At 36.5% G+C, this 23,464-nt stretch overlaps 3 protein-coding genes and 1 long non-coding RNA gene across 22 annotated transcripts in view; 2 read left to right on the top strand and 2 right to left on the bottom strand.

Annotated features, from left to right (window-relative positions):
* The window catches only part of LOC111249185 (uncharacterized), a 15,038-nt gene extending 14,339 nt beyond the window's left edge, over window positions 1-699 (bottom strand). For 3 of the 6 annotated variants that reach the window (XM_086985989.1, XM_086985991.1, XM_086985993.1), the window contains exon 1: window positions 175-284. In XM_086985989.1, coding sequence (XP_086842115.1) covers window positions 175-192 — 18 coding nt within the window. In that variant the 5' untranslated portion in view covers window positions 193-284. Of the gene's footprint in view, window positions 1-174; window positions 425-452; window positions 491-680 lie in introns of those variants that run through there. The other 3 variants (XM_086985987.1, XM_086985986.1, XM_086985988.1) reach the window with 3 other exon arrangements.
* LOC147756312 (uncharacterized) lies at window positions 617-5,596 on the top strand. Its single transcript, XR_015325613.1, has 3 exons — window positions 617-1,157; window positions 1,655-2,008; window positions 2,218-5,596. It is a non-coding gene; the product is annotated as an uncharacterized LOC147756312 (long non-coding RNA).
* Window positions 4,029-18,862, bottom strand: LOC111249186 (uncharacterized). Of its 4 annotated transcripts, XM_086986004.1 has the most exons (9): window positions 18,727-18,862; window positions 17,693-17,994; window positions 17,219-17,428; window positions 16,353-16,565; window positions 13,137-13,302; window positions 8,439-10,736; window positions 6,293-6,465; window positions 5,739-5,844; window positions 4,029-4,169 (listed from the first exon to the last, which is right to left on the bottom strand). In XM_086986004.1, the coding sequence occupies exons 4-6, from the start codon at window positions 16,485-16,487 to the stop codon at window positions 10,711-10,713; spliced, it is 327 nt and encodes a 108-aa protein (XP_086842130.1). In that variant the 5' UTR covers window positions 16,488-16,565; window positions 17,219-17,428; window positions 17,693-17,994; window positions 18,727-18,862; the 3' UTR covers window positions 4,029-4,169; window positions 5,739-5,844; window positions 6,293-6,465; window positions 8,439-10,710. The 4 variants fall into 4 exon arrangements, 1 of the variants encoding a protein (XP_086842130.1); XR_015325612.1 differs by lacking the exons at window positions 4,029-4,169; window positions 5,739-5,844; window positions 6,293-6,465; window positions 8,439-10,736; window positions 16,353-16,565 and adding an exon at window positions 10,743-11,343; XR_015325611.1 differs by lacking the exons at window positions 4,029-4,169; window positions 5,739-5,844; window positions 6,293-6,465; window positions 8,439-10,736; window positions 16,353-16,565 and adding an exon at window positions 11,345-12,340.
* Window positions 18,858-23,464, top strand: LOC111248736 (protein CutA homolog). Of its 11 annotated transcripts, none has more exons than XM_022801602.2 (5): window positions 18,858-18,993; window positions 21,448-21,587; window positions 22,085-22,196; window positions 22,517-22,653; window positions 23,197-23,464. In XM_022801602.2, exons 2-5 carry the CDS (start codon window positions 21,567-21,569, stop codon window positions 23,362-23,364), a joined length of 438 nt encoding a protein of 145 aa, XP_022657337.1. In that variant the 5' UTR covers window positions 18,858-18,993; window positions 21,448-21,566; the 3' UTR covers window positions 23,365-23,464. The 11 variants fall into 11 exon arrangements, with proteins under 11 accessions (XP_022657337.1, XP_022657335.1, XP_022657336.1 ...); XM_022801600.2 differs by having other exon boundaries at window positions 22,061-22,196; XM_022801601.2 differs by having other exon boundaries at window positions 22,042-22,196; window positions 22,557-22,653.

Raw genomic sequence — 23,464 nt, 5'->3', positions numbered from 1 at the left:
TTCAAATAGCTATTTGATAGCGCGACCTGAGAGAAAATAGTAGTTCTTTAAATCGCGTTAACCATGCACATATATTTACTACTATATTTATTAGTTTCTAAAGCGTCTCACTTCTTTTCGGTACTCAAAGAAGTGATTCTATTATAACCTTTGAATTAGACGTATTTTACTCACAGTCAATGCTTGCTGCATCCTGCTTAGCCTAACGATGTCCTTTCATGTCGTATTACAATGGGAGCAACGCAATAATTCGGGACAGCCGGACGAGTTCATACGCGCGTTACCTATAAATAAACCGCACAATGAAGCCGTTTCGGAAAGGGGTAACTGAATCCCTTTCTTTTAGAGAACTAGACAATGGTATAGGCGAAGATTAGATTAAACACGAAAAACAATGAATAACGAGAGATGACAGTATTGCTTCTATTAATCGCCTTTTGCCACATACATACAAATTGATAGAATACACACACATAAACACATTTGTGTGTGTGTATGCGAATTATTGCTAAAATGTAAATAGACATTTCGAATTATCTATACATGTTTCATTGGTTCATATTTTCTATATATTCTACAACAAAATAGACATGGCGTCTGCTAGCTAAATGTTGATGGACTTAACGCGTATAGTAAATATCAGGAATAAAGATCACTCTATGGCACGTCAATCTTCTGACATTATATTGCGAAAAAAAGCTGCCTGTTGTTATTCCGTTGTGTCCGTCAATACTTTTTAAACTGCATTGCCTTAAGCCATACGAATGAACTATGCGCTATTCGATCACTTAGTAGCAAACCTAATATCAACTAAATTCATCCATCTCGATTAGAGACGGAGTCAATTGGAAAAAGGGCTTCGCGGCACGCAGAAGGAAAGGGCGATTGTTGAAATATTAAGGAGAATAAGGAAGAATAGCTGGAGTAATATGCAAATGGTTCCAGTGGAAACTGGGGCAGAGTGAGTTTTTTCTACAGTAACTTCATTCTAAAAAAAAAACGGGTCGCGTCCTGCGGCGCATGTTTCTTACGTGAGTCAATCATAAAGGACCGTAATAATTCTATAATGTAGTTGAACTCTCGATGAAACTTCTGCATACTGGTTATTTCATATTTAAGCAGAAAAACTGAAGAATTGAGCACATTTTCCGCAAAACGTATGTAGTTGTAAATTTTCATATGTTGCATAGCATTGTGGTTATTATTGTCCCAAAAGTTACACCTTTTACTAACCGTCCTGAATGTCGTTGGGATCGTTGGATAGTACGTTAGTATGTGATCCGTTGGGATTACCTTAATCGTTCATTTTTTTTGTAAATTAGTTCTCTAAACACTCCAAAAATACATCCGAGAATATCTTTATTTTTACTGAAGATATAATTTAGATTATTGACTGCCCTAAGTCCTATCGTAGGTGAAAGGTGAGTAGCAATATAAAGTCACTTCATATCACCTTCATCCTAAAGAGATGTATCTGAAAAGGATCGCATCGGAAAGGCTGTTAAGGAAAAAGTAGCGGTTAATTTTTTACTGGAACTACCGATATCGTTATTTATGTGATCTATTTGCGAGGTATCATAAATTAATTTTGTGCATTAAGAGACGTGATCATCCGAAGAGGTCGTATTAGCGTTACTTTGACTTTTTGCTTGAGGCCGTTGAACGGTTTGTTTTGAGTGCAATTGAACGAAGTTCTGCTTGGCAATCTTTTCATCGCTTCTATCGAGCGTGACATTTCGCCTGATCGGAAAAATTTAGTGGTTTCTAAGACCCCGACTACAGCAGGCAAACCGCATTCGCGAGCCACGGTCGTGGCGTGTCACAGCAGGTCTCCGAGTTCAGTAACCGCACCACCGAGCAGTGAGAAGTACGGAGTCCACACTGTATAAACAATAAAAAACGTCACAGTAATAACCTTTTAAGAGACATAAGCTACAGTTGCCTATGCGAAATTTCTACGGGTTCTAGGATGCAGTACTGCTGTAGACGCTTGAAGCAAACTACAAATGTAAGTGTATTCACAAAATAAGCAATAGAGGTATAAATACAAAGTATGTTCCCTTTAAAATCTTATAATGAAAAGCAGCTTTATAAATAAGCATCTGCATAAAACAGGCCAATAGCATTTCTCTTATATTTTAGTGGTCAAATGGCTCTATAAGCTACAACAAAGAATATGGATCAATAGAACTTAAATGTTACGATTCTGCTTTCTAGGTTTTACCAGTACCCGCGTGATTCAGATAGCTCCCTTCCCGGTCTGGACGTCCAGCACTATTCTGGAAATGCCAACAACGCCTTCTCTCACGGTTGTGCCCGAAAGACAACTTATGCTCTCTGGTATCAATACTTTTTCGGCTTTAATATGTGACGGCGCAATTAAAGTGACCATACTTATTAAAGAGAGGGAATCCAGTGTCTTCGTGTACTTTTTCTTTTCTAATCTTTCCTAATACAGATTTAGTTAACCTTGTTAATATTATTACTATTATTATTATTGGGCCTGAAAGAACGAGATCACTGCAGAACAAAAATTGAAAGGCTTGCTACGAAATGCAACCGGTTTAAATGATGCTTTGAACGTCTTGACCACATAGTTGGTCACACATATGGTGCAAAACCTATTTCTCCCCCCAATAATCGCCAGAAGTAAACTAACCGAACGATAACATATTAACAAAATCAAAAATGCATGGTAAAGGAGTTTTAAAATTACTGTGGATAAAACACATCAATCAGTAGTCTTCTACGCTTTATTCTACTATAGAAATAGTAATAGTAACCACTTACTAGCTTGGGCATCCGTAAAATAGAGGAGGATATTCTACCTCGCTAAGTCTTTCGTGCTCTCGAAATCACCGGATTACCCTGTAAATCAGGGTACTCGAATTATAAATTGTAAAGCAAATAATTATCTTATTTGTACCAAGTTGCTTAAAATTTACTTTAGTAGAAGATCAGAGTTGCGGGTTGTGATGAGACGGTAAATCTCATCGATTGTAAAGAAGAATATTAGCTCTAGATCTGGTAGTCTTCTCCCGCTTGGAGTTGGCTGGCCATACGTTGCACAGCAAGGCGGATCTGATGAATGCATTTGATCAAAATAGACTTTGTCGCTTTTCAGGCAAACACTGCGTATTTAGCTCGGTGTAAGACAAAATTGAGAACCCCTCTGTAATAAATTCAAATGCAAGAAATTCATTACCAGGATGAGTCGTAAATTCGTGAAACGAAACTATTTATTGTCTCCGTATATTGAAGGCTCGTTTCAATAAATTCCAATGACTACGGTTAGTTTACCTATATGCACAAACTTTTGAACGAATGAAGATCGATTTTTAAGGTCCTCTACTTTTAACATTTTATCATCCCTTTACTTTGAATGGCCTGCTTTAGGTATAGCCTAAAGGGTTTTAATAAGGAGCATCGGATCGATATCCCACGTTTTAGAGTGGATATCAAATTCCTTATAGCAGCGATGAGCATACCTAGACCGAGAGTAGCGAAATTTTTTCGCCGCTTCTCGTTTAGAAAAAGAAATTTAAAGCATCTTGTCAGGATACGTCAGGGAATGCGATCCCTTCAGATCGTTTTGAATCTTCCGGGATAGCTCCTATGCTTAACATGGATTTACGAATATTTCAGCTTTTTAGGGAAAGTGCTTAAAAACCTATAATTTATCCAGCTGTTTATCTCTGATTTGTCTCAGATCTAACCCATGGCTTATAAAATATTTTATTCAGTAATTGTCGTTTATCTCATGGTATTCTGAAAACGTCTTCCCTGTATATTCTTTCGAAATACGAGAGATAAACAAATATCTGCTGCTGTTAGTAGCTTATTATTACTCACCAAAAGTTTTTCAGGAATTTCAGCGCTTACGACGTCATTGCTGGAGCGTAAGGGCTTGGGAAGTAGTACGATCATCTCTGGGGTTGCTTTTTCTTCTTTTTGGCTTTTCTTCGATACATTTATGGCTATCATATTATATAATGAAGCCGAATACGATACACTCATTAGATAAACTAGTTCTCGTTCCGGAATTTGTGCATTTGGTTTAGTATACGCATTAGGAGAGTCAAAGAATCAGGTTCATTGGGTAGATCGACTTTAGCCTTTGCCAGTTCTGCTCTGGCTTCTTCAACAATTTCTTTGATGTTATGACATGCCTGAAGGGTAAAAACATGTACAAGCAGAAACACACTACTACTCAGTATACACATTTTTTTTTCGACCAGAACGCAACGTATGTTCCTTCATCTGTCACTGGTTCTTTGGGAAACAAGACGTCAATCTATACCTGAAGTATTAAGGGTGTCTAATTTCTATATTAGATAGCATGCATATACTATTCCAGAACACCTATAAAGTTCATAAACTACTGTCGACTAACTCTCGTGCATATATCAATTATGTCAAAATTTAATGCTTGTCCAGAAGAAATGAAAACCTAACACACATTAGGGCTTAGTATCCATGATAATGAGTCTTTGAGATGAGAGGACTGTCAAGATTTTTTTATCAAAATTGGACACAAAACGGCCTCTTATCTTTATAAATCTAATCTCTTTCTAGTTTCTAAAGCGTTTAAATGACGCTAGCATACTTCCGATACAAAACAGGCTGAAATAAATTAAAGGTATAATGGTGGTGGTGCACATATATATATAAAAAGGTAGTGCATCCAATTAACAACTTCTTACGCTTTGTTTCGAAGATTATATTTAAAAAAAAAGCGTATTTTTAACAATCTTTCTTGTTACGTTCTAGAAGTGCCGTACTTCGGTGAGGTATCCTGTTTATTTAATATTACCATCGTCTATCGCGAGTACAGTTTCGATTCGACTAGTCCCGAATCAGCTAGCCACTGACTAGTCATTATGGACGTCTTCCGTCGCTCATTTACAAATGACTTTTAATAGGAACTGTACGTCAGGCGTAATTAGTAGCTATAAAGTCGTTATAGTGTTACTTAAATACGCTATATACGAGAAGCTTCAACCGAATTTAATATTAGGTTAATAGAAAGCCCAGTGTTTTAAAAATGCAAGGGCTCAAAACGACCGAAGTGTTAAAAAAAATGCAAAAAGACGCAAAACGTAATAAAAAGACTAACCGCTGAAGCTCATATGAACGATATAATCAACAACTAATATAATTATTTTTAAAACGGCTGTTAAATTTCAAAAGCCGCGTGAAAGCTGGCAATCTCGGGCAAGAAAAGGAGATTTAAGTTTTAGAGCGTTTGGTTAGAGCAAAAATGATGATAACTGAATGTTTGCTCAAATTCCAAAAATAACTTATTTTTTTCGCCATGACGAGTTCATTGTTTTCCTTTATATATGGATGGCTTTCATCAAGTACAAGAGTAGCGGACGTATATATGCCCGTTACGACAAACACCCTGCTGAAGTATATTGCCCGTATACTATTTGCTATACGCTCAAAAAATTGGTTACCGTATCTTTCTGTGTAACCTATTTTTTTAGAATAACTTCGTGTGTATGCAAATCAGTAAATGATAAATATAACGCTAAAAGCTACCTTGCGTTACGATTAGCATCTGTCAGTAAACGGCAATAAACCAAAACAAAAATTCTGAGGTATTTTCCTTTTAAGATAATAGAAATAGTATTAATGTACATACATTTGGGTATTGACAATTATTATTATTGTGTGACTCTAATAAACTACCTTCCATACCGCTCTCATCATAGGTACAGAGCCTACTTTCTTACTTTAATGGAAAATCCCGTTTTTGAACGCCTCGTGCTCGATGACGTTATTGATGACGGCTACGTTATTCACATTGATCAATGATTTAGACCCATTGCTGATAGCAAACTGAAAATCACAATGTAGGTGTTGAATAGTTATGTTCTCTAGTCGAGATGACTCACAAAATAATTCATTAATGGCTCTCACAACCATATATACGAGAATTTGACTTTTACTCTACTGTGATCATTAGCACATTCAATATTGCAGCAAAACATGTAAAACCAAATACACGTCTTTAAATTAATATCCTCAGTATACAAAATGCTTTACAAGAATTTACTTAAATATTTTCATCGCTCACCGCGCCAGACCGTAGACTTCTTATATCGTTTACATTGTTATTAATAGCTTGAGAAAAGTTGAAACTTAGCCCGATGTGCGTGTCTATCAATATTTATTATAAAGATCGCACTTATTATATGAAAATCGAATTACTACCTGAAAAATTATAAATATCGTTACTACACGTATAGTTGTTTCACGTACACTGTTTAAAAAACCAAGCACTTACCATGAGGAAGTTCATGAAGAATCGTTTCCCAATAGTAAAAAATCGTGAATACGGGCACACTATCAAATCCTAGATTACGGAAACATCCTCAGCAGTTTAGCGATAGTGAATTAAATAAAATGTTGTTCAAAAGGGTCAGCAATAACGGCGAGAACGCTCCGAATGTCACCTCACTAAAAAACAAATCATATATATGTATTAGATCCAAAAACCACTTCATTTTTGTTCGGACGATCCACTGACAAAATCACGGAGGAGTGTAGTTGGACATAATGAAAAATTGTGCAAAATATGTTTTTGTCAAACCTTAATATGAGTTATAAAAATCTAATAGTACTTGGTGAATGTGTGACGTATGTGTCACGTATGTTTTGTAGAGAGCAAAGAGCACACATGAACTTTTATGGGCAAATTTAATGATACTTAAGCTTTCAATAATTCAAGTAGGCATGTACATCACAAGAGAGGTGAACTGGGGCTAGCTGAGCCGGTTCTCAATGCCATTTGAAGCTTTCTGAAGTTCGTATGGCGTATGTCTAATTAGGTGTTAAATTCCATTACATTGTACACCATAAGGCTGTTACAAATGAATCCGACAGACTCTGAAATTGAATCATTTCGCTAATTGGGCTAGAATGTGTTTTTTTTACTATGACTTAGAGCTACTATCCTTTATTTTCTACACTCTTCTGATTGAGGCATTATGTGATCTAGCGTTGTCATTAAGTAACTAGTGCCTTACATCCGCACTTATAAGACGTTGCCACGGAATTCAATTCCTCTCCATGCCAACGCTATTTTTTCACTTTGTACCTTTCTAGCTAACGGTGAAGATTGAACCATGCACCACCATAGTGACTGTATGCTCCAGGCAAGTCCTGTATTAATTAAAGCTTTGCAAATTGCATGTGGAATATATCGCACATATTTTCAACTGATCTTGAGGCAATTCACGGCGACGCATGTTTTACCCAGTTTCCTGGAACGCATTGCATGTGAAATTCCAGTTTTAGCCAATAGAGCCCACAGACTTTAAGCTCTGCTTTCGGGAAAAGCCTCCTCGATTGCGACATATTTTCGGGTCTCGATATCTAGTCACCTTCTTACTGGTCTTCAACATTCCAATCTCTGTTCTTGAAATGTTCTTACTACTTTCGTTTGAGGCCTTCTTGCCTGATGTCTTCACTAACCTTCGATGAAAGACGCAGCGCTGTGGCCTTTGAAAAACAAAAACTTGGCCACTGGACGTTGATTTTCAAAACTAAAAGACGTTTTTTCTTTCTTTTCCTGGTATTAACTAAACCGGCGTTGATCACAAGTTTCTACAAGGACTGGCGGTATGTATTTCGAAAATTATTTAATTTTAAAGGTCGCTGGAGTCGGTTGTCACAGCCTAACCTAAAGAGAGCAGCGGGACATCTCTTTTCTGTAAAAGCCTTCTACCAAGGTATTAGTATTAGTACTGAGACTAAGGTAAAAGGATGATTCTTACGGTTAGATAGCCTTTTTTATATTTGATATATGGACAAGGTTTAGTGAGTAGTACTGTATAAAGCCGAATTTCATATTACGTATATACATGACTGCAAAAAATAATAAAAAAACTCAACTCAAGCAAAAAGAAACGTACAGAAAGTCATTAAAGAAAGAAGTTTTTCCCACATACGAGTTTAGATTCTGCCAGATTCAGTTATCAGGGATTGCAGCCCAGAGCACTGCTTCATTTTGCATTTCTAGGAATCAGTCCTAAACAAGTTTTTTTTTCTTAAATGTTCTAAAATGATACGCACTCAAGATTTCCACGTGAGAGAATTTCTCGGTTCGTGTAAAGTGAACTATTAATTTCTTTTGAGTTTCATAGAAAAACGGGGTAACAGAACGAAACTGCGGAAGAACTATTTCGTCCTTAACCACGGTCCATTAAATTTTGTCATTATTATCATTATCATAATTATCTGTAAATTCCATCACTTGACAATATCGTCCATAAAGCAATAAAGTTCCGTAAGACAGAATTTAATTCCTTCTCATGATATGTATTACACACAACAAGCGTGAAACATGTACCTTTATACAACCGACTTTAGATGTAATGAGACAAGATAGTCGCGGTCCAACTATAGACTAAAAAAATGACGAAACAAACCTTTGTACCAATCCTGGCTATTTGAATGAATCCTGGCTATTTATTGGTGAGAACTGTCGGGCCGAGTCCTTATCTACGGCAATTTCTTCAGTTCCATTAACTGATTATACGACAGATCATTCTTTAGCTCCACACTATCTCAATCTAGAATCTTACCGCCGAAATTAGTTTATCCGCAAAACAAACTACGACTATTATGATCAGACGAGCTGATTACGGTTTAAAGCCTTTCGGTCATCACTAACATGTCAGAGTCAATATCTTCAGCGCACGCACTAACGAAACTATAATATAAACAATGGGAGAATCGAATTTCTCTTTCCTCAAAGGAAATACGATGCAAAAACGGTGCCACCTCGCAATTGAATAAGCTAGTGGATAACAACATTGATTGCTGAGCGTAAAGTATTGGGCTGCAATATAATTCTAATCAAGGAACATATTTGCTCCTTCAGCGTTCGCTATTAATGGCCTTGTTTCATTCTGACGATAGCACGGATGCTTGGTAGAAATTATTTAATTTGAGAATGGCTAGATATGATATAAAGTAGCATGCTGTTCTCTCATTGTAATCTTTATAATTAATTATAATTAATAATCTTTGATAAAATACACATTCATAAAAAATTGTAAATCCTGCAAATACACGAACTATTCGATAAAAATATAAACTAAAGAAAGTAAAATAAAAGCCGTGTTGTCGTGATAATGGGGCACATACTATTTTATAAAACTCGTTAAGCACACCTCCGCCAGGTTTAATACTCCATTTGTACTCTAAAATGTACATGTCTGGGTCAACCGACGCGGAGACCACAGGTTTACCTAGTGCGATATTGGCCATTAAAACAATTTATTGCCAGCAGCAAACCGGCGAATTCCTTGTACGTATTTACAACGAGCACAGTGAAAGACAGCAACTGCATTGAATCGTTATTACTTACAGTTTGAAGTTTTCGCGTTTTGAACTCTACATACACATACGTATATAATCTGTGCATTTTATTGAAGATTTTATCAACCGGAAATAAATAACACGTGCCTTATGCTGCTGTTACTGTTCATTATGATTATGACCGCTTTGCTGTTGTTGTCTCAGATAATCCGCGATTAAAGATAGCACCGCAAGCGACGAACCCCTTCCTAGTGTAAGTTCAGCCGCGTGGTTTGCGTTCTCTGCTGTGCTGGTTACCGTTACACTATTCCTTAGATCTCTATCAATAAGCAGTGCCTCTACTTGCGAATGCCTGGAAGTTACTCTATAGATACTCCTTAGATATGCAAACCATAACACATTCAATGTGGTCTACGATTGATTACAGTTCTTTCTAAATAAATTTTATTTTTCCTCAAAGTCTTTTTCCCTTCATGAGGTTCTTTTTATGTGAGACACAAGAGTTTAGAGGAGTGTCTTACATGTTTAGTTTTACTGTTAGTAGATTCTATTTACTGCGTAATTTGAAAGTCAAAGCTTCCGCTATAAAGGTTTCTTTATTCCAACAGAGCTCTCCATGGCTCTCATGGACTAGCCACGAACCTAGCAGACCTGGCCGGGCGCTGAGTTTGCTTATCGAAAGAGAATCGGTATTGCTGAGGTCAAGTGTGTGCGTAAAACCACCTACTTAAAGCAACACAAACACTCTATTAATTATATCCTTCTGCTTTCTATTCTTCTGAAATTGATGCTGTAAAAAGCAGACTGAAGTAAAGGACTTTTACCAACACTGCAAAGGAGTTTTCTGTGCACTCTTGCAAACAGGATGCTGATTCGGTAAACTTTGCATGCATTATTTATTTTTAGATAACCAATTTTTGCGGCAATTATTTTATAAAACATACGTGAGCATAATCATGACTAAGACATACGAGTAAATTGGGCAACATAATCAATCTATACGAAGATGCTTCGCAACGCCTCAAACAATGAAGACAGCGAATGATTTTATTGGAACTGATAACGAATCTTTGAAGTCAAAAAAATCAATACACTTGGCCTTTTGGTGCTCATGGAGCTCGTTTTAAACATTTGCTGGTATGACATACTCTTCTAATTACAATACACAAGCATTCTCTTTCTTTGTCGTTTTAACGAGATTTTTTCTAATCACCTGCAGCTTCGATGCGTAGCAAATCGTTACTATATTAATTACCCGCGTTAAATACAATTTAAAGAGGTATTTAACCTTTGTTGTGGTAAACCCTGCCCCTCTTAATCGATGTATCAAGTGATGTCGGCCTAAAGTAAAATCCAAAGCACTTGTAGTCCATTGACTCAATTACATGAAATACAGTTCCATTCTGGAAATATAAAGGGATACACAAATTAATCTTAGACTTCTTCTGCTAGCAGTGATAAAAGAAATTAGAAAAATAAGTCTCTATAAATTTTTCAATACAAGTTGAAGCTTAGCGGACATATAGAGTACGTTTGTAAGAGGTTGTAATAGTGTGCCAAGGACACTTAATATAGCCTACAATTCGACCTAAAGATTCATGTTTTGCAACCAATTGATGGTTACATAATATCGTGCAATAATTACATGGCGATATAACTCACTTTACGTGAAATCCAGGAATTTAACTCAACGGTCTTTAGCACAATATGGGTTTAAAAGTAAATTGTTCATCATCTACATTTCACGCTAGAGTGAAGAAAGAATCTGATGCTCCGGTGTAAACCTCCACATAAAATCGGCTCGTCTAAAGAGTGGTCAGCACGACTGTGTCGTTATTGGGCTAAATGGTCCCGAAAAATGACAACCATGAGTAGCTGGCATATCGCTGGAATAATGCTCCTACTGGACGTATAAAAAAAACAATCTTTAAAACAAGATCAGCCTACTTACCGAGTAATCACGAGATATGTACAATCAATAGCTGGCATAAACTTCAACAGATCGAGTCACTTAAAATGATTAAAGATTTTCATTTATTATTATTTGCAAGTCTTGTGAGGTTCTTAATGCGGAAAACGGGTTTGACTAATAGTGTGTGGCGCTCTTACATAATATATATCAAGTTGACTAACACCTTTATCAGTTTAGTTCTTCCTTACATCAGCATATCCGCTATGATGAAGAACGCACTTTGAACAAGAATAGGTTCCCTCAAGAAAATCGCTACGCCCTCTGCGTCTAAGTCGAGAACACAAAAGCAACCGCTCTAGTTTCTCACTGCCATCAAGTTGTATCTTTGTGTAACATGTTACAGCACGGATATATGTCTGAAGTTCACTACAGTATCTACACGAGAAATGAAGTTAGCGATTACTATTGTTGTGTTTAAAAATGTGCTTACTTGAAGCTAGATTCAATAATTTCGATTTTGATGACTAGAATTTTTCGGGAAATGGCTGGCGAAGAGAATTTGACAGTTCGAGATTTTGCGACCTGACATCCTCGCACTACTATTGGGGGCTCATCTAGCTCTTTAGCTGTAGGGTTTATAGAGGTTTAATAAGATTTTATAGAGAATCTGGAAGATAGAGAAGGCGGGAAACACATATCTCCATCATGGTGTCGTAATAACTGGATTTTAAAGTCAACGAGTTTAGCATAAGTAGCTAAGCCGTGCGTTGAAGAGCAATCTAAATTTCGATTAGGTATTTTGTGAGCTATTGTTGTCGAATAGATATCTGCCCAGTAAGTGAAAGATATGTTATGCGAATATACTATATACGACGTTCCACTAAGTTTTTATAGCTTCCTTAGCCTCGTTAATATAATCGACACTGATCGAAGCTGAACACTGAAGAGGAGTTTCAAATGGGCGGCTCGTGGTAATCATTCTTCCAGCAAGCCTTGAACCTGTTTCGGCGCATCTGGCGACGACAGACTATTAGTTTCCTATTTTGTAGTACAATCTTCTTTTGACTCGATGTCCGCTGAATCAATTGTGGGTTCCTAGAATAGAATAATATTAATCGCTACCCTCGAGGAACGCGTGCGAGCATCGCATTTCAACCTAATTCCACTGTATACACCTGCTATCACTACGATCGATTGCTAATGAGTTATCACATTAATTTAGAATGACGCATTCAATGAAGAATGCACGCTTTGAAGCAACATACAGTTTCATTTCATCATGTAAAACTGCCTTAACGCAAAATGTTTTTATTATCAATAGACGTTTTGAAAACTTAATCCTACAAATGTGCATATGGATTAAACGGGATTTCTTATATCTTCTCTTGAAGTCCCAACATCTAGACTTCATGGAAGTCTTAAAGTACTCATATAATGAGTCGTACTGTGCACCGCCAATAGTCTAACTGCGCAGTATAAAAAGTGCCACTAACAATGTCAGCTGTTTGTTTCACTGTTGTTCAATGAATCTATTATATATCATATTTACAAAGTCAGTTGTTAACACGAAAATAACGATTCTGATTATATTTTGCTCGCAGCGAAGCCGCCCAAATGGACTAAGAACAGTTCTTCACCTTCGACTAGAGTTGGACAAATACATATTAGAATTATTTTCCAGCCTTAAAAACAGTGTATGACATTCAAAGGTATTTTCGCAAGTAACATCACTGTAACTTAAGTTCCCTCAGTGATAGCCTTTTACTTTTCTAGGCAGATACCTATAAGTGTGTTAGTGTAATAAGCTAAACGCTTTGCTGTTTTTTTGTCTTCAATTAACCCAATGTGTCATTCATTTTAAACATCTGAAATATATTGGATATGATAATACCATTTCTGTAGCCTTTGTAACATTCCTCAGGTAACATGAACTTTTGACCGTCGATTTCAAACCTCGCCCATGTGACTACTATGCCCTCCAATGATCGTTCGAAGAATATTTCTATTCGATATCCACTGCTTTTATCGGCTGCAAATATGCGGTGCCGATCTTGTCTCTGAAAAACAGATTAAGTTTATGAGCAAGATATACTTGCTAGATTTACGTAATTCAGTGTGTAGGAAGAGATTGCCGGCTCTTCCGAGCATACTGCGCTACTACAACGATTCTGCCTTTCTAAAAGTAGATTATTTGATAACACGAATGGCGCAAGTATTCAGATGAATACCTGCTGTAGAAAATTACCTTGTTGTCTAAGTTTGGGGTCGTTCAGCATCCCATTCATACTAACGAGAGATCGCGTTTAGTGGCGTGAATCGTGGACATCAGCGATATTTTAATAAGAGAAGTAGCGTTTAAGATTCTATACAGCATCCTCTGCCACTCATTTCAGCTTGGATAGTCGCATCATTCTAATTTAAACATGGCGCAAAAACTCTATATTTCTATTTCACTATATTTCTATTTCTAGAAATGATTTTATAGCTAATTCATCTTTCTTATCAAACAGATTTTTTGCAGATAATCTGTAAGTATTAGAGTATTAAAATGTATATAACCACCTGAGAATTCGTTTCGTAGTAGCCTTTTATAAGCGTACTTCTGCGAAAAAAGTAAAAAAACGCAAAGAAAATTGCCCTCAATCCCGAAACTAATGGTGACCGAATCGCATCGTTCTCGTTCCTGTATTTCTATTCTGCAATGTACATTGCAGAATTTGTATGGAAAAACAAGTAACTTATTCTTTGTGTATTCGTGTACAAAATTCATTGGAAGACTTCAAAAATGAAGTAAAGTCAATTACCTTAGTAATTTAGATCCAATTGATAAAATTGAGAGTATTACAAAAAAAATAACGTGCAAATGCTGTGTAAAAGCTGTAATATTGAAATATATGTTCAGGACATGTATTTTTACTTTTTACAATAAACATTTTTCTTTGTATAGCTAACGTTTACTTGATTTGGCCAACCAATTGGATAACTGGTGATCCCTACATACACAGGGTTTTAGATAAACTACTATTCAGAGAAAATGTTCAGATCAGCCACGAAGATTAAAATCGAACGGAAAGCAATTCATCTAAATTCACACAAATATACTCACAATGTGTCTCCTTCTACATAGGGTTGCCAACGTTTAAGGAACAAAGATACAAGATAAAATGGGGACTATATGTTTGCCGCTTTGTGATCTCTATGGCTCTGCATGTCCACTCCATATTTCATTCAGGCAAATAGTAACAGTGTTGCTTCTCAAATTCAACTTATTAGAACACATATTTATCTAATTTAATACAAACTATTCCACTTTAAGATTGCCAATGTAGTCATTTTTCATATTGTTGTTTTGGTCAAGATAGATAAACGAGCATTTATAAAATTGAAGTTTTAGATCACATTGAACACTCTATCTGTAAAACTGATTTAGTATAGCCTGCATTTTTCTATGATTGTTTTAATAATTGATTTTAAAATCGCCGACATACACCATCGTTTTAACAGCAGGTGCAATCGAATTTGTGCATTTGTGAATGCTTTCAATACTTTTTTTTTGTAGATAATTAAGAGTTGCCTTTTGTCTTAAAAAAAAGACCCTTTTTGACCCTGACGCAAAAACTTTGGCGGTAGAGAAAGGCTACAATCGATTAAATGGGATCCGCAGTGCCATTTTCTTTTTGGAGGCAAACTCTTAACTTCGAGTCTATGCCATGTAAGCTTGAACTGCCTAATGCAACGTCCGTGCATTCAGCATCATACGCACTGTCTATTTGGCTAACTACGACTACTATTTTCGCTTAAAAACATTTTCAGTGTATTACGGTTAACAAAAAGCAAGCTAAAATATCTGCACCGAGCTAGCACACAGAAACACGTTAGCGATGATCCGCTCTTTTATATTTGAACAAAAGCTTGCCCATTTGTACTTGAGACTCTTTTCATAATTAGACTTGAAGTACCCCCGCTCCTTGAACCCCTGTATTGACGAGATTTTTGATATAATGATGATTAAAAGGATCTAAAAAGTTCAACTTAGTTATTACGACTACTGTATGGTTAGAGACCACTAAAGAAACCTACAATTTCAACAAATTATTGGATGCCAGCTGCGGATAAAACCCTGCGCTTTTTGTTGTAGTAAATTTTTTGAAGGAAACCAATATGGTAACAGTCAAATGCAGCACTATCGAGTATTAGATACTAATACTACTCAACAGCCAATAGGTATGAACAATCTTAGAAAGATTAAAAATTTGCATTAGAATTTTATGAACATGATTATATGCACAACGGATGGAGCGCGTTGTCACCAAGCTTCTGGTTGGGAACCACTGACACATGAGCTGCACAGATTACCCTTATAATGTAACCCATTTAGCAAGTTCATCTAGTTGACTGCGGGTACGTATTATACAATCCAGAGAATCAATAGTATGAAATGGTAATTGCACAACTGACTGGAAGAAGCGATATGGTTGAGCTACAAACACAGCACGTTACATTGTTACGTTACAATTGCTGATTTAAGTGACCAGTTAAATAAAACAGCTAGTAGGTAATATTAGAGGCGGAATTCTATTTACTTGTCATCTTTTTCAATCAATAAATTATGATAACTATGGATATGTTTGATTGATAATTTTTACCCACTTCTTTAACTTGACTCATTGCTAGTAGTTTAATTTATTCGCTCACTCGATAAAATAGTCTATGGCTGAGTGATCTGACTAGCTTTACCTTGCGTTTTGTGTATTATATGATTATTACTAGTAAAACCAGTCATCGTCGTGTCATGTCTCAGTGAGGCCGTGTGTCTACGTATGTGTGTGTGTGTGTGTCTTTCAGCTTGAGCTGCTACTGACTCCGCAGTAGCCATGGCATTAATGGTGCGCCGACATGGCAATCCATCTACTCGCGAAATCAACACGGCAAAGTCGCTGCTATATTCACGTTAAATCCTCTATTGGCTTTACTATATTACTGCAGTATATATTACAAGATGCAGCACACACGCGCCAGCTGCGGCGGTTTCGTATCCGTCTGTGAATTTGGCTTCGAGTGCTATATATAGACACGTATACACATACAAGCACAGATAGATACGTACGGATATCGTGGTCCCGGCATAAACGAACGAGCACGTCAAAACATGCGTAGTTGCTGAAGCAACTATTTTATAATAGTGAAATAGAACGAATAAAGCAGGAACCCTTAGCGAGGACCAGTTAGTGGCAATGGACATGAACGGCTGAGCGACCGACTGACAAGAATGCTGAGTCCCTTTTTTCTTTAGACGCTTAAGGGCGTTTACCGGATCTTCCTGCCGTTAAAGTCGAGCAAAGATTGCAATTTTATAGAAGCAGGAGTTACTGCTGGTATACCAATGAGCTTTGCGGATGAGATCACGCAAACTAGTAATATTGAAATGTAATATACACAATTAAGTTTTTCTACCTTTTCTATCAATACGGCTTGGGTTTGTTAGATGAGATTCAAGTAGCAGGAGTCGCAGACAACTAATCATCAGATATCGAATACGACTGACTAATTCTATCTGCTAGTTCAATCAATGTAAGCATGCAGTAAAAGAGAACTACTTAATTGCTTCTGAACTGATAGAATGCTTCGACAAGTGGAAGGGAAAAGATACTTAGGCGGCTAAATGTTGGTTCAACTGAAATTCTACTCAACACTTCTGTTCCAAAATTGGAGGGAACATATTAGTGCAACTTTTTCCATAGCGTCTCTTCTGCATGCTTAGTCGTAAAGTAAATACAATAATATGCTTTGCTTGCCTTTTCTATTTTGACTAAGAAAAAGAAAGCACATAGTTAGTTGTTAATAACTGTGAATGTTGCGTGCAGTCTTATTTTCCGTCGACAACGGTGCACTTGAATGCGCATATAAATATATATACAGTGCTGAAGCTTAGATGGACTACTAGTTAAGAGTTCATTATTGGATAGTACTTACTTTCCTAGGAGAGGGAGGTTGGGCAATAACGGCCAACGTTTACTTGATGCTGGCTCATTAAAGTTTATTCTTCCTCGAGAAAATATCAATTAAAACATGTTGTTAGCCCCATGTTGATAGCTCACAAGATGGGGTTACATGAGCCGGAAATGAAGGAAATCAGCCGTTCAACGAAGCCGGGGTTCTTCCCGGAAAAGGCCGAGATCATGCCTAGAAAAAAAAAACTTTATAATCTTTTATTGCCAAGTTAGGCAGGTCCTAGATTATTATTCGTTTGCCATAAGTCTGCATGAGATTCTGTTGTGCGGCGTGCAACTAGGTTTTGAACGGCGTAAGTGTTGGTACATTTATGAGTTGCATTTTGTACGAGAACTGGCAAGTAACAATGTACGTACCGTTCTCAAAAACCAACTTCACTGCTCTTAAGCCTGTATAATTATCGCGTTTACACATGATTTTGATGCAAATAATTACCAATAGTAGATTCTCCATAATGTGGTCCAGATGTCGACAGTATTGTTTTGTCCCAATGATGCGTCATGCCAATAAGTAATTGATATTTTTTTATGGGCGACTACATTCGACGCCTTATTGACAAAACGGCACGTGTTGCAACGAGTGCCAAAATTCAATTTAATATGCATAGGCATTTCTTCTAAGTTGAGTTGTAGTTTGAAGCCGCTTAACCCTTTTAATTGCTCTCTAAAATTAGCATCGACGGAATCCTGCGTTATGTATGCTCGAACTGAAGGGGTACACATTAGCCTCCGGGGTGGCTATATAACAGAATTTAGGATAATAACTATATATAAAAACGTCACTTGCCTTCAATATGATTTTGAAACCATAAATTTGGGGCACGCAAAATTGTAGTTGAAAACTGAGCTGGTTACTTTGCTTTATTATTGTTAAACAAAGTTCGCTAAATGCAAAGTAAACATCACATTGTATCACATAACTTTTAAAATTTGGTTAGAGAGGAATATGAGTAATCCTTAATTCCTTGACATAGTAATAATCCCTTGACCCTTGTGCATCTCAATAAATTCAAAACTTTAGGTTTTTTAACTATTAAAATTCTAAGGTATTGATTTTTAAAATCAATGTTTCGTTGCTGAAAAAAACCGTAGCCGTATAAGCTTTCTTCTATATGCGATGCAGAATAGGATAACCTTAAATCGGTAAACAAAACATGAATATTACAAATATTAAAATTAATGTCTAGCACTTCAAATTTACGAAGTAGTTTATGTGCGTATATGTGGCCAGTACAAACGTGAACATTCCAGCATGTTTCGTACTTTCAAAACACTTGCAAAAAGGCTTCTCTGTGGCTCAAAAGGCTTTTACACACGCTGAATTTTTATCTATCTTAGCAAACGCTCCCTCAGCCAAATTCAGTGTTCATGGTAGTAGAACAAACAAATCATATTGTTAATGTTATATTACGGTGATTAATATACGGGTTAATATACCTATTTGTTAAATTTAGTAAATTCGACGTATACCTAGAAAGCTCCTCCGGAAATCATTACTGATTTACTAAAGTACTACATCAACGGTTCTAAAATATGGCCTGTGTAAAGTAATTCTTATTCATAATAGATGGCCCACAAGAAGTAAACAGTTGACAATGCATCGCACATTTCAAGAAGGCTCGCCTTTCGGTAGGAGCGTGTGCTAGACAGCCAAAACAATGTTTTGTTATTATACAAAACAGACACTATTTATCAACACTAATCAATATAAAATTTATACATCAACAAATCTGCAAGGTAAAAGTTCGCATTTATGTATCTACCTTAAATACGTTTTTACTATAATAAGACACTATTAATTATTCTTGTAAAATAACTATATCAAAGTTAGATTAATAATTTAAGTGTAATTTGGATATTTCTGTATAAATATTGTAATTCTCAAATTACATTTTTTGGGATAATATATTGATTACCATTAACTATGAGCTAGCAACTTCTAATCGGCAAAATCTAAACAGAACTCAATAAACCTTTAAATCAAAGTTCAACTTAAACAATACAGTTATTTAAATTGTCTTAGTATCACAACCGAAGTTACTACTCGGTTTTTGTCGATGATTATTTTTGCAGAATTATTTTCGCCATCGATCTCATAGCGTCGCCTTTACTAAGAACGTTAATATTGATATCCTCTAACATGAAGTGCATCATCGCTATTTTATATGTTTTCCATGCGGGATGTCCAGTGGCATCTATTTTTGTGCTGGAAATGTGTTGCTCCGCTATGTGCGACGCATGCAACTACGATTTTATTAACCGTATTAAAAGCACCCTTCAGTGCCTTCGCGAATCATTTTACTTTAACTATCTGTCGTTCTATGTTCCTCGCATAGTATCCAGGTTTCTGACATCTGTAGCATTAGTACGAACATTTATAGTTATTGAGCTTGGCCGACTCTATACATTGCTAAATCACTTTGAATCAGTACCATTTTGGAAAAACCAAATCGCTGCAGCACTAAATTTTGCAAACCCTCCAGAGAAAAAAGGAACAATCGTTTTGAATTAAACACTCTAGTGTTTGACTCCTCAAAATTATAAGGACCACTCAGTTAATTAAAAACAAACTTCTCTTAAAAAAAATTCCAATAACTCAACAGATTGTGTATTATTAAAGAAACTACTTTACGAAGCACATTTAGGTATGTATGTGTAACTTACCAATTAATTCCAGCCGTTGTCTAAATCGCTTTATTACGATCTTATATAAAGACCAGTTTGTACTTGCAATAAAACAAACCACAAATTATCAAATCTAAGGAAAAACGTTTATTACTTTTTTTTCTCTAGAAGACAATTTTCACACAACAATCTTCGTTTATATACAACATTTAGCTAACGAAGAGTCCTCATCTATCCCTTGTCTTCTTTATTACTCAGTATAATCTTATATAATCATCGCATGGAAGAGCGTAAAATCATTAATGGCAGCAACATGCATAGGGAAACATTCCAATCTTAATTAACACTTTGTTTATTTTATTGCATTTCCTCTACATTGTCATACGGAATCATCGTCTAACTTTAGCAACATCTAAGCATAGAACGTTATCGTTGTTAAGGCTGCGTGAAGCCAGACTTTCTCAAGTGACTACTGCGATTGTTTACCACAGAGCCAAATCGATCTGTAGAACAGTTCATGGAACTAGAATTTCCGCCTAATAGGAACACCAACCTGTAGCTAGTTTATGCAAGAATAGCGATCCCAAACCTTTAGAAATAGATCCTACAAGGGCTCAAACCTGGATGAGGTGGCCGGATCATTAAATCACCGTACGAACTCTCTTGCGCATTTTATGTTAAAAGTCAGCTCATCACGAACTTAGAAGTGTATACAAGTGCAGCGGAAATGAAAATTGTTGCACATGGCGCCGCATCAACTCTTCTTTAGGTACTTTTTGTAGGTTTTTCAGTCACGCCAGCTTTAGTTTTAAAAGAGTGCCTACGAGCGCATTTTATATTTATTTTTTCTTTTTCGCACACAGCTGTTCCAATAACTGTATATTAATGTACTTCATACTAATGGTAATTTTCAAAAGTTACGGTATTTGAAACCTAAGTGAAGCGTGCTTTAATTTAGGGTTCAATCTACAATTCAGCTCGATTCAAAGACCGCACTCTAAGCCGCATAGTCCTTTTTTTGCAAAACTAAAAACAGGAGGAAGCACCCATTAGTACTCTAAAGATCCTGCTGCTTGACCGTATCCCGAGCTTGCTCGGCTCCACCGATCGGTTTTTAACCTATGGTGGTAGTCTTAGCTAACCTTTCACAAATGAAGCTTACAACGGACCAACTAAAGGCTAACATTCTCATGCCACACAATTTGAACCAACAGAGAATTTTTTCTATTATATTCCTAACTGAATCTAAATCATTTGATAAAGCTCTGCAAAAATGTGTGACTTATGATGACACCGCGTAAACAGAGTAATATATTCCTGGCACGCCAGTATTTATTTACTAGAAGAACTGTGCTAATTAACCAAGTTATGGCAGCTTATTTTACTTGTATTATGTACAATTATGATGTTACGACAATACTCTTCATAATATTTTACCTTTTTATGCTTATTCATCTGCTCTTTAGTACCAAATAAGTTGTTTGTTCGTTAGAGGTTATGTGCTTACTTGTTGAATTTAAAACAGTCTGTTGCATCTCCATCTCAATCGCGCAATGGCATTCACAGGATCCGCACTGTTAAAACTTGAAGCTCTCTCAATTTGGCGCGCATTGAAGCCCGCGCCATTCAAATCGATTATTGCTGTTTGGCTCATCAGCTGATTTTTACTATCTGGCAGCGTCTCAATGCCGAAATCACGACAAGTTGTAAGTACAATCTAAGATACGATTGAAATGATTAAGTTTACTGGTCTTTATGGTGTGAGTGTAAGGTTTGTGCGAAGAAAAACGTTTAATCCAAATCACGTCACGCATTTCACATCTCCATGACTACTTATAACTATTACTCGTAGATTTCATCTAGTACTGTGCTTTGAAACTTTATATATAAATGTATAATCTTTAGATGTATAACGACAACATTGATCTAATAGTCTTCTTAAGTAGTTATGTAACATTTTGCTGCTTTTGAACCGCTATATAATGAACGTTTTTTTCTATAAATGATTGTAGCATTTCTACGTTCGAGAAGAATTTTATTTCAATGTATCGTTTTAACCCATCTTTAGCTCTACTTCTGAAGAGTCATAAAACTACCCTAAAAAATAATTAATTGAAGGTCAAAAGTTGATCATTGTTGAAAGAGATGTGCATCCTTCAGTTGCTGGGTTGTTTCTCAGTGCTTCGGCTTGTATCATCAACAGCGTGCCGTGACAGAGCTTTCTCGATGTCTGCGACAGAAATCCAACAAGCGGGCGCATTTTCCGTTTCATACGTCACAGCACCAAGCAAAGATGTCGCCGAAAAGATCGCCAGGTACATATCAAAATACATAAATATTTGACAGCCATAAAAAAAGCATATGCGCACAATATAGATTGTGTTAAGAGTGTTAAAAAGAACGCATTATAACTCTTGAGACGAAACTGTTTATTCAGTTAATGGTGCTTATATTGTTTAGTGAGAATTTCAATGCATTTGCCTCGTAATTGGTTACCGTTTTTAGAACGCCGATCGTAAAATTCTTAACAGCCTTGCAACAGTTTACTAAGCTTGATTCTACATCATCTCCTTTTTGTGCATAGTAAGTCTTCTACGTTTGATCCGACATTTTGTACCAAAATTTTGAATTCTAGAGTTGGCCCGGTTTCTCACTGCTGTATGGCCTTTTTTTAGTGGGCTCGTTGAAAATCGTCTAGCAGCTTGTGTCAACATAATCCCGGGGCTCACCTCAATCTATCGTTGGAAGGGTGCCATCGAAAAGGATAACGAGGTTAGAAGTGTCATTATTTAATATAATTTGTTCTAGTAGCAATGATAATTGCCTAGAGTCACCCAGTAGGTGAAAACAATTAGTGAGCATACATTCTTTATTATGTAAGGACTTTTTGTTTTAACAGGTCTGATGCTTTATAGAAATCGAACCAGCAGCAATTCTTCACGATCAGATCCTTTGGCGCATAAAAAAATTAAGATTTTCTGTAATGTAGCCCGCTGTACTTCATCATAATTGTAGTTTGTGTAGCGCCTATGTAGCTGCTATCAGAACTATACGTGCGCACTATTTTTTTTAAGTTTTTGACTTAAACAGGTAAGATTGCTACGCAGCTGCGAAAAGAGCGAGCTAATGATCCGTACTATTTTCCCCTTAAAGAACTGTTAACCTACCTCTTTTTGCAGTTACGTCGGTATTCGGCCCACGTTGTGGCTTAATGGCGAATGCCAGTATAGACAATGAGCGGTAAAGATATTCAGTATGTTTCGCGCTTCAAGCCTAATTTTCTTTTATCCTTTCTTGCTCGATTGGTGTTCACAGGTTTTACTGATGATCAAGTCACCAAGTGCATCTTTAGCTAATCTAACCACATTTGTCAAATCTTTACATCCATATGAGGTTTGTGAGATTATCTCTTTGCCTATCCAGCAGGGAAATCCCGACTATCTGCAATTCCTGATGGATGCGACTGCAGGAGGAAAGCATTAAACGAAATATCTTTATTTTTTAACTGGATATTACACTGCTGCTATTTTATCGCTCACCTTCAGGTTTTGTACTGAAATAAATGTTCGGTAATTCGTAAGCA

This window comes from Varroa destructor, unplaced genomic scaffold (genome assembly GCF_002443255.2).
Source record: "Varroa destructor unplaced genomic scaffold, Vdes_3.0 BEIS01000004.1, whole genome shotgun sequence".
NCBI lineage: Eukaryota > Metazoa > Arthropoda > Arachnida > Mesostigmata > Varroidae > Varroa > Varroa destructor.
Note: the sequence above shows the minus strand (reverse complement) of the source record. Positions and strands in the feature narration are given on the sequence as shown.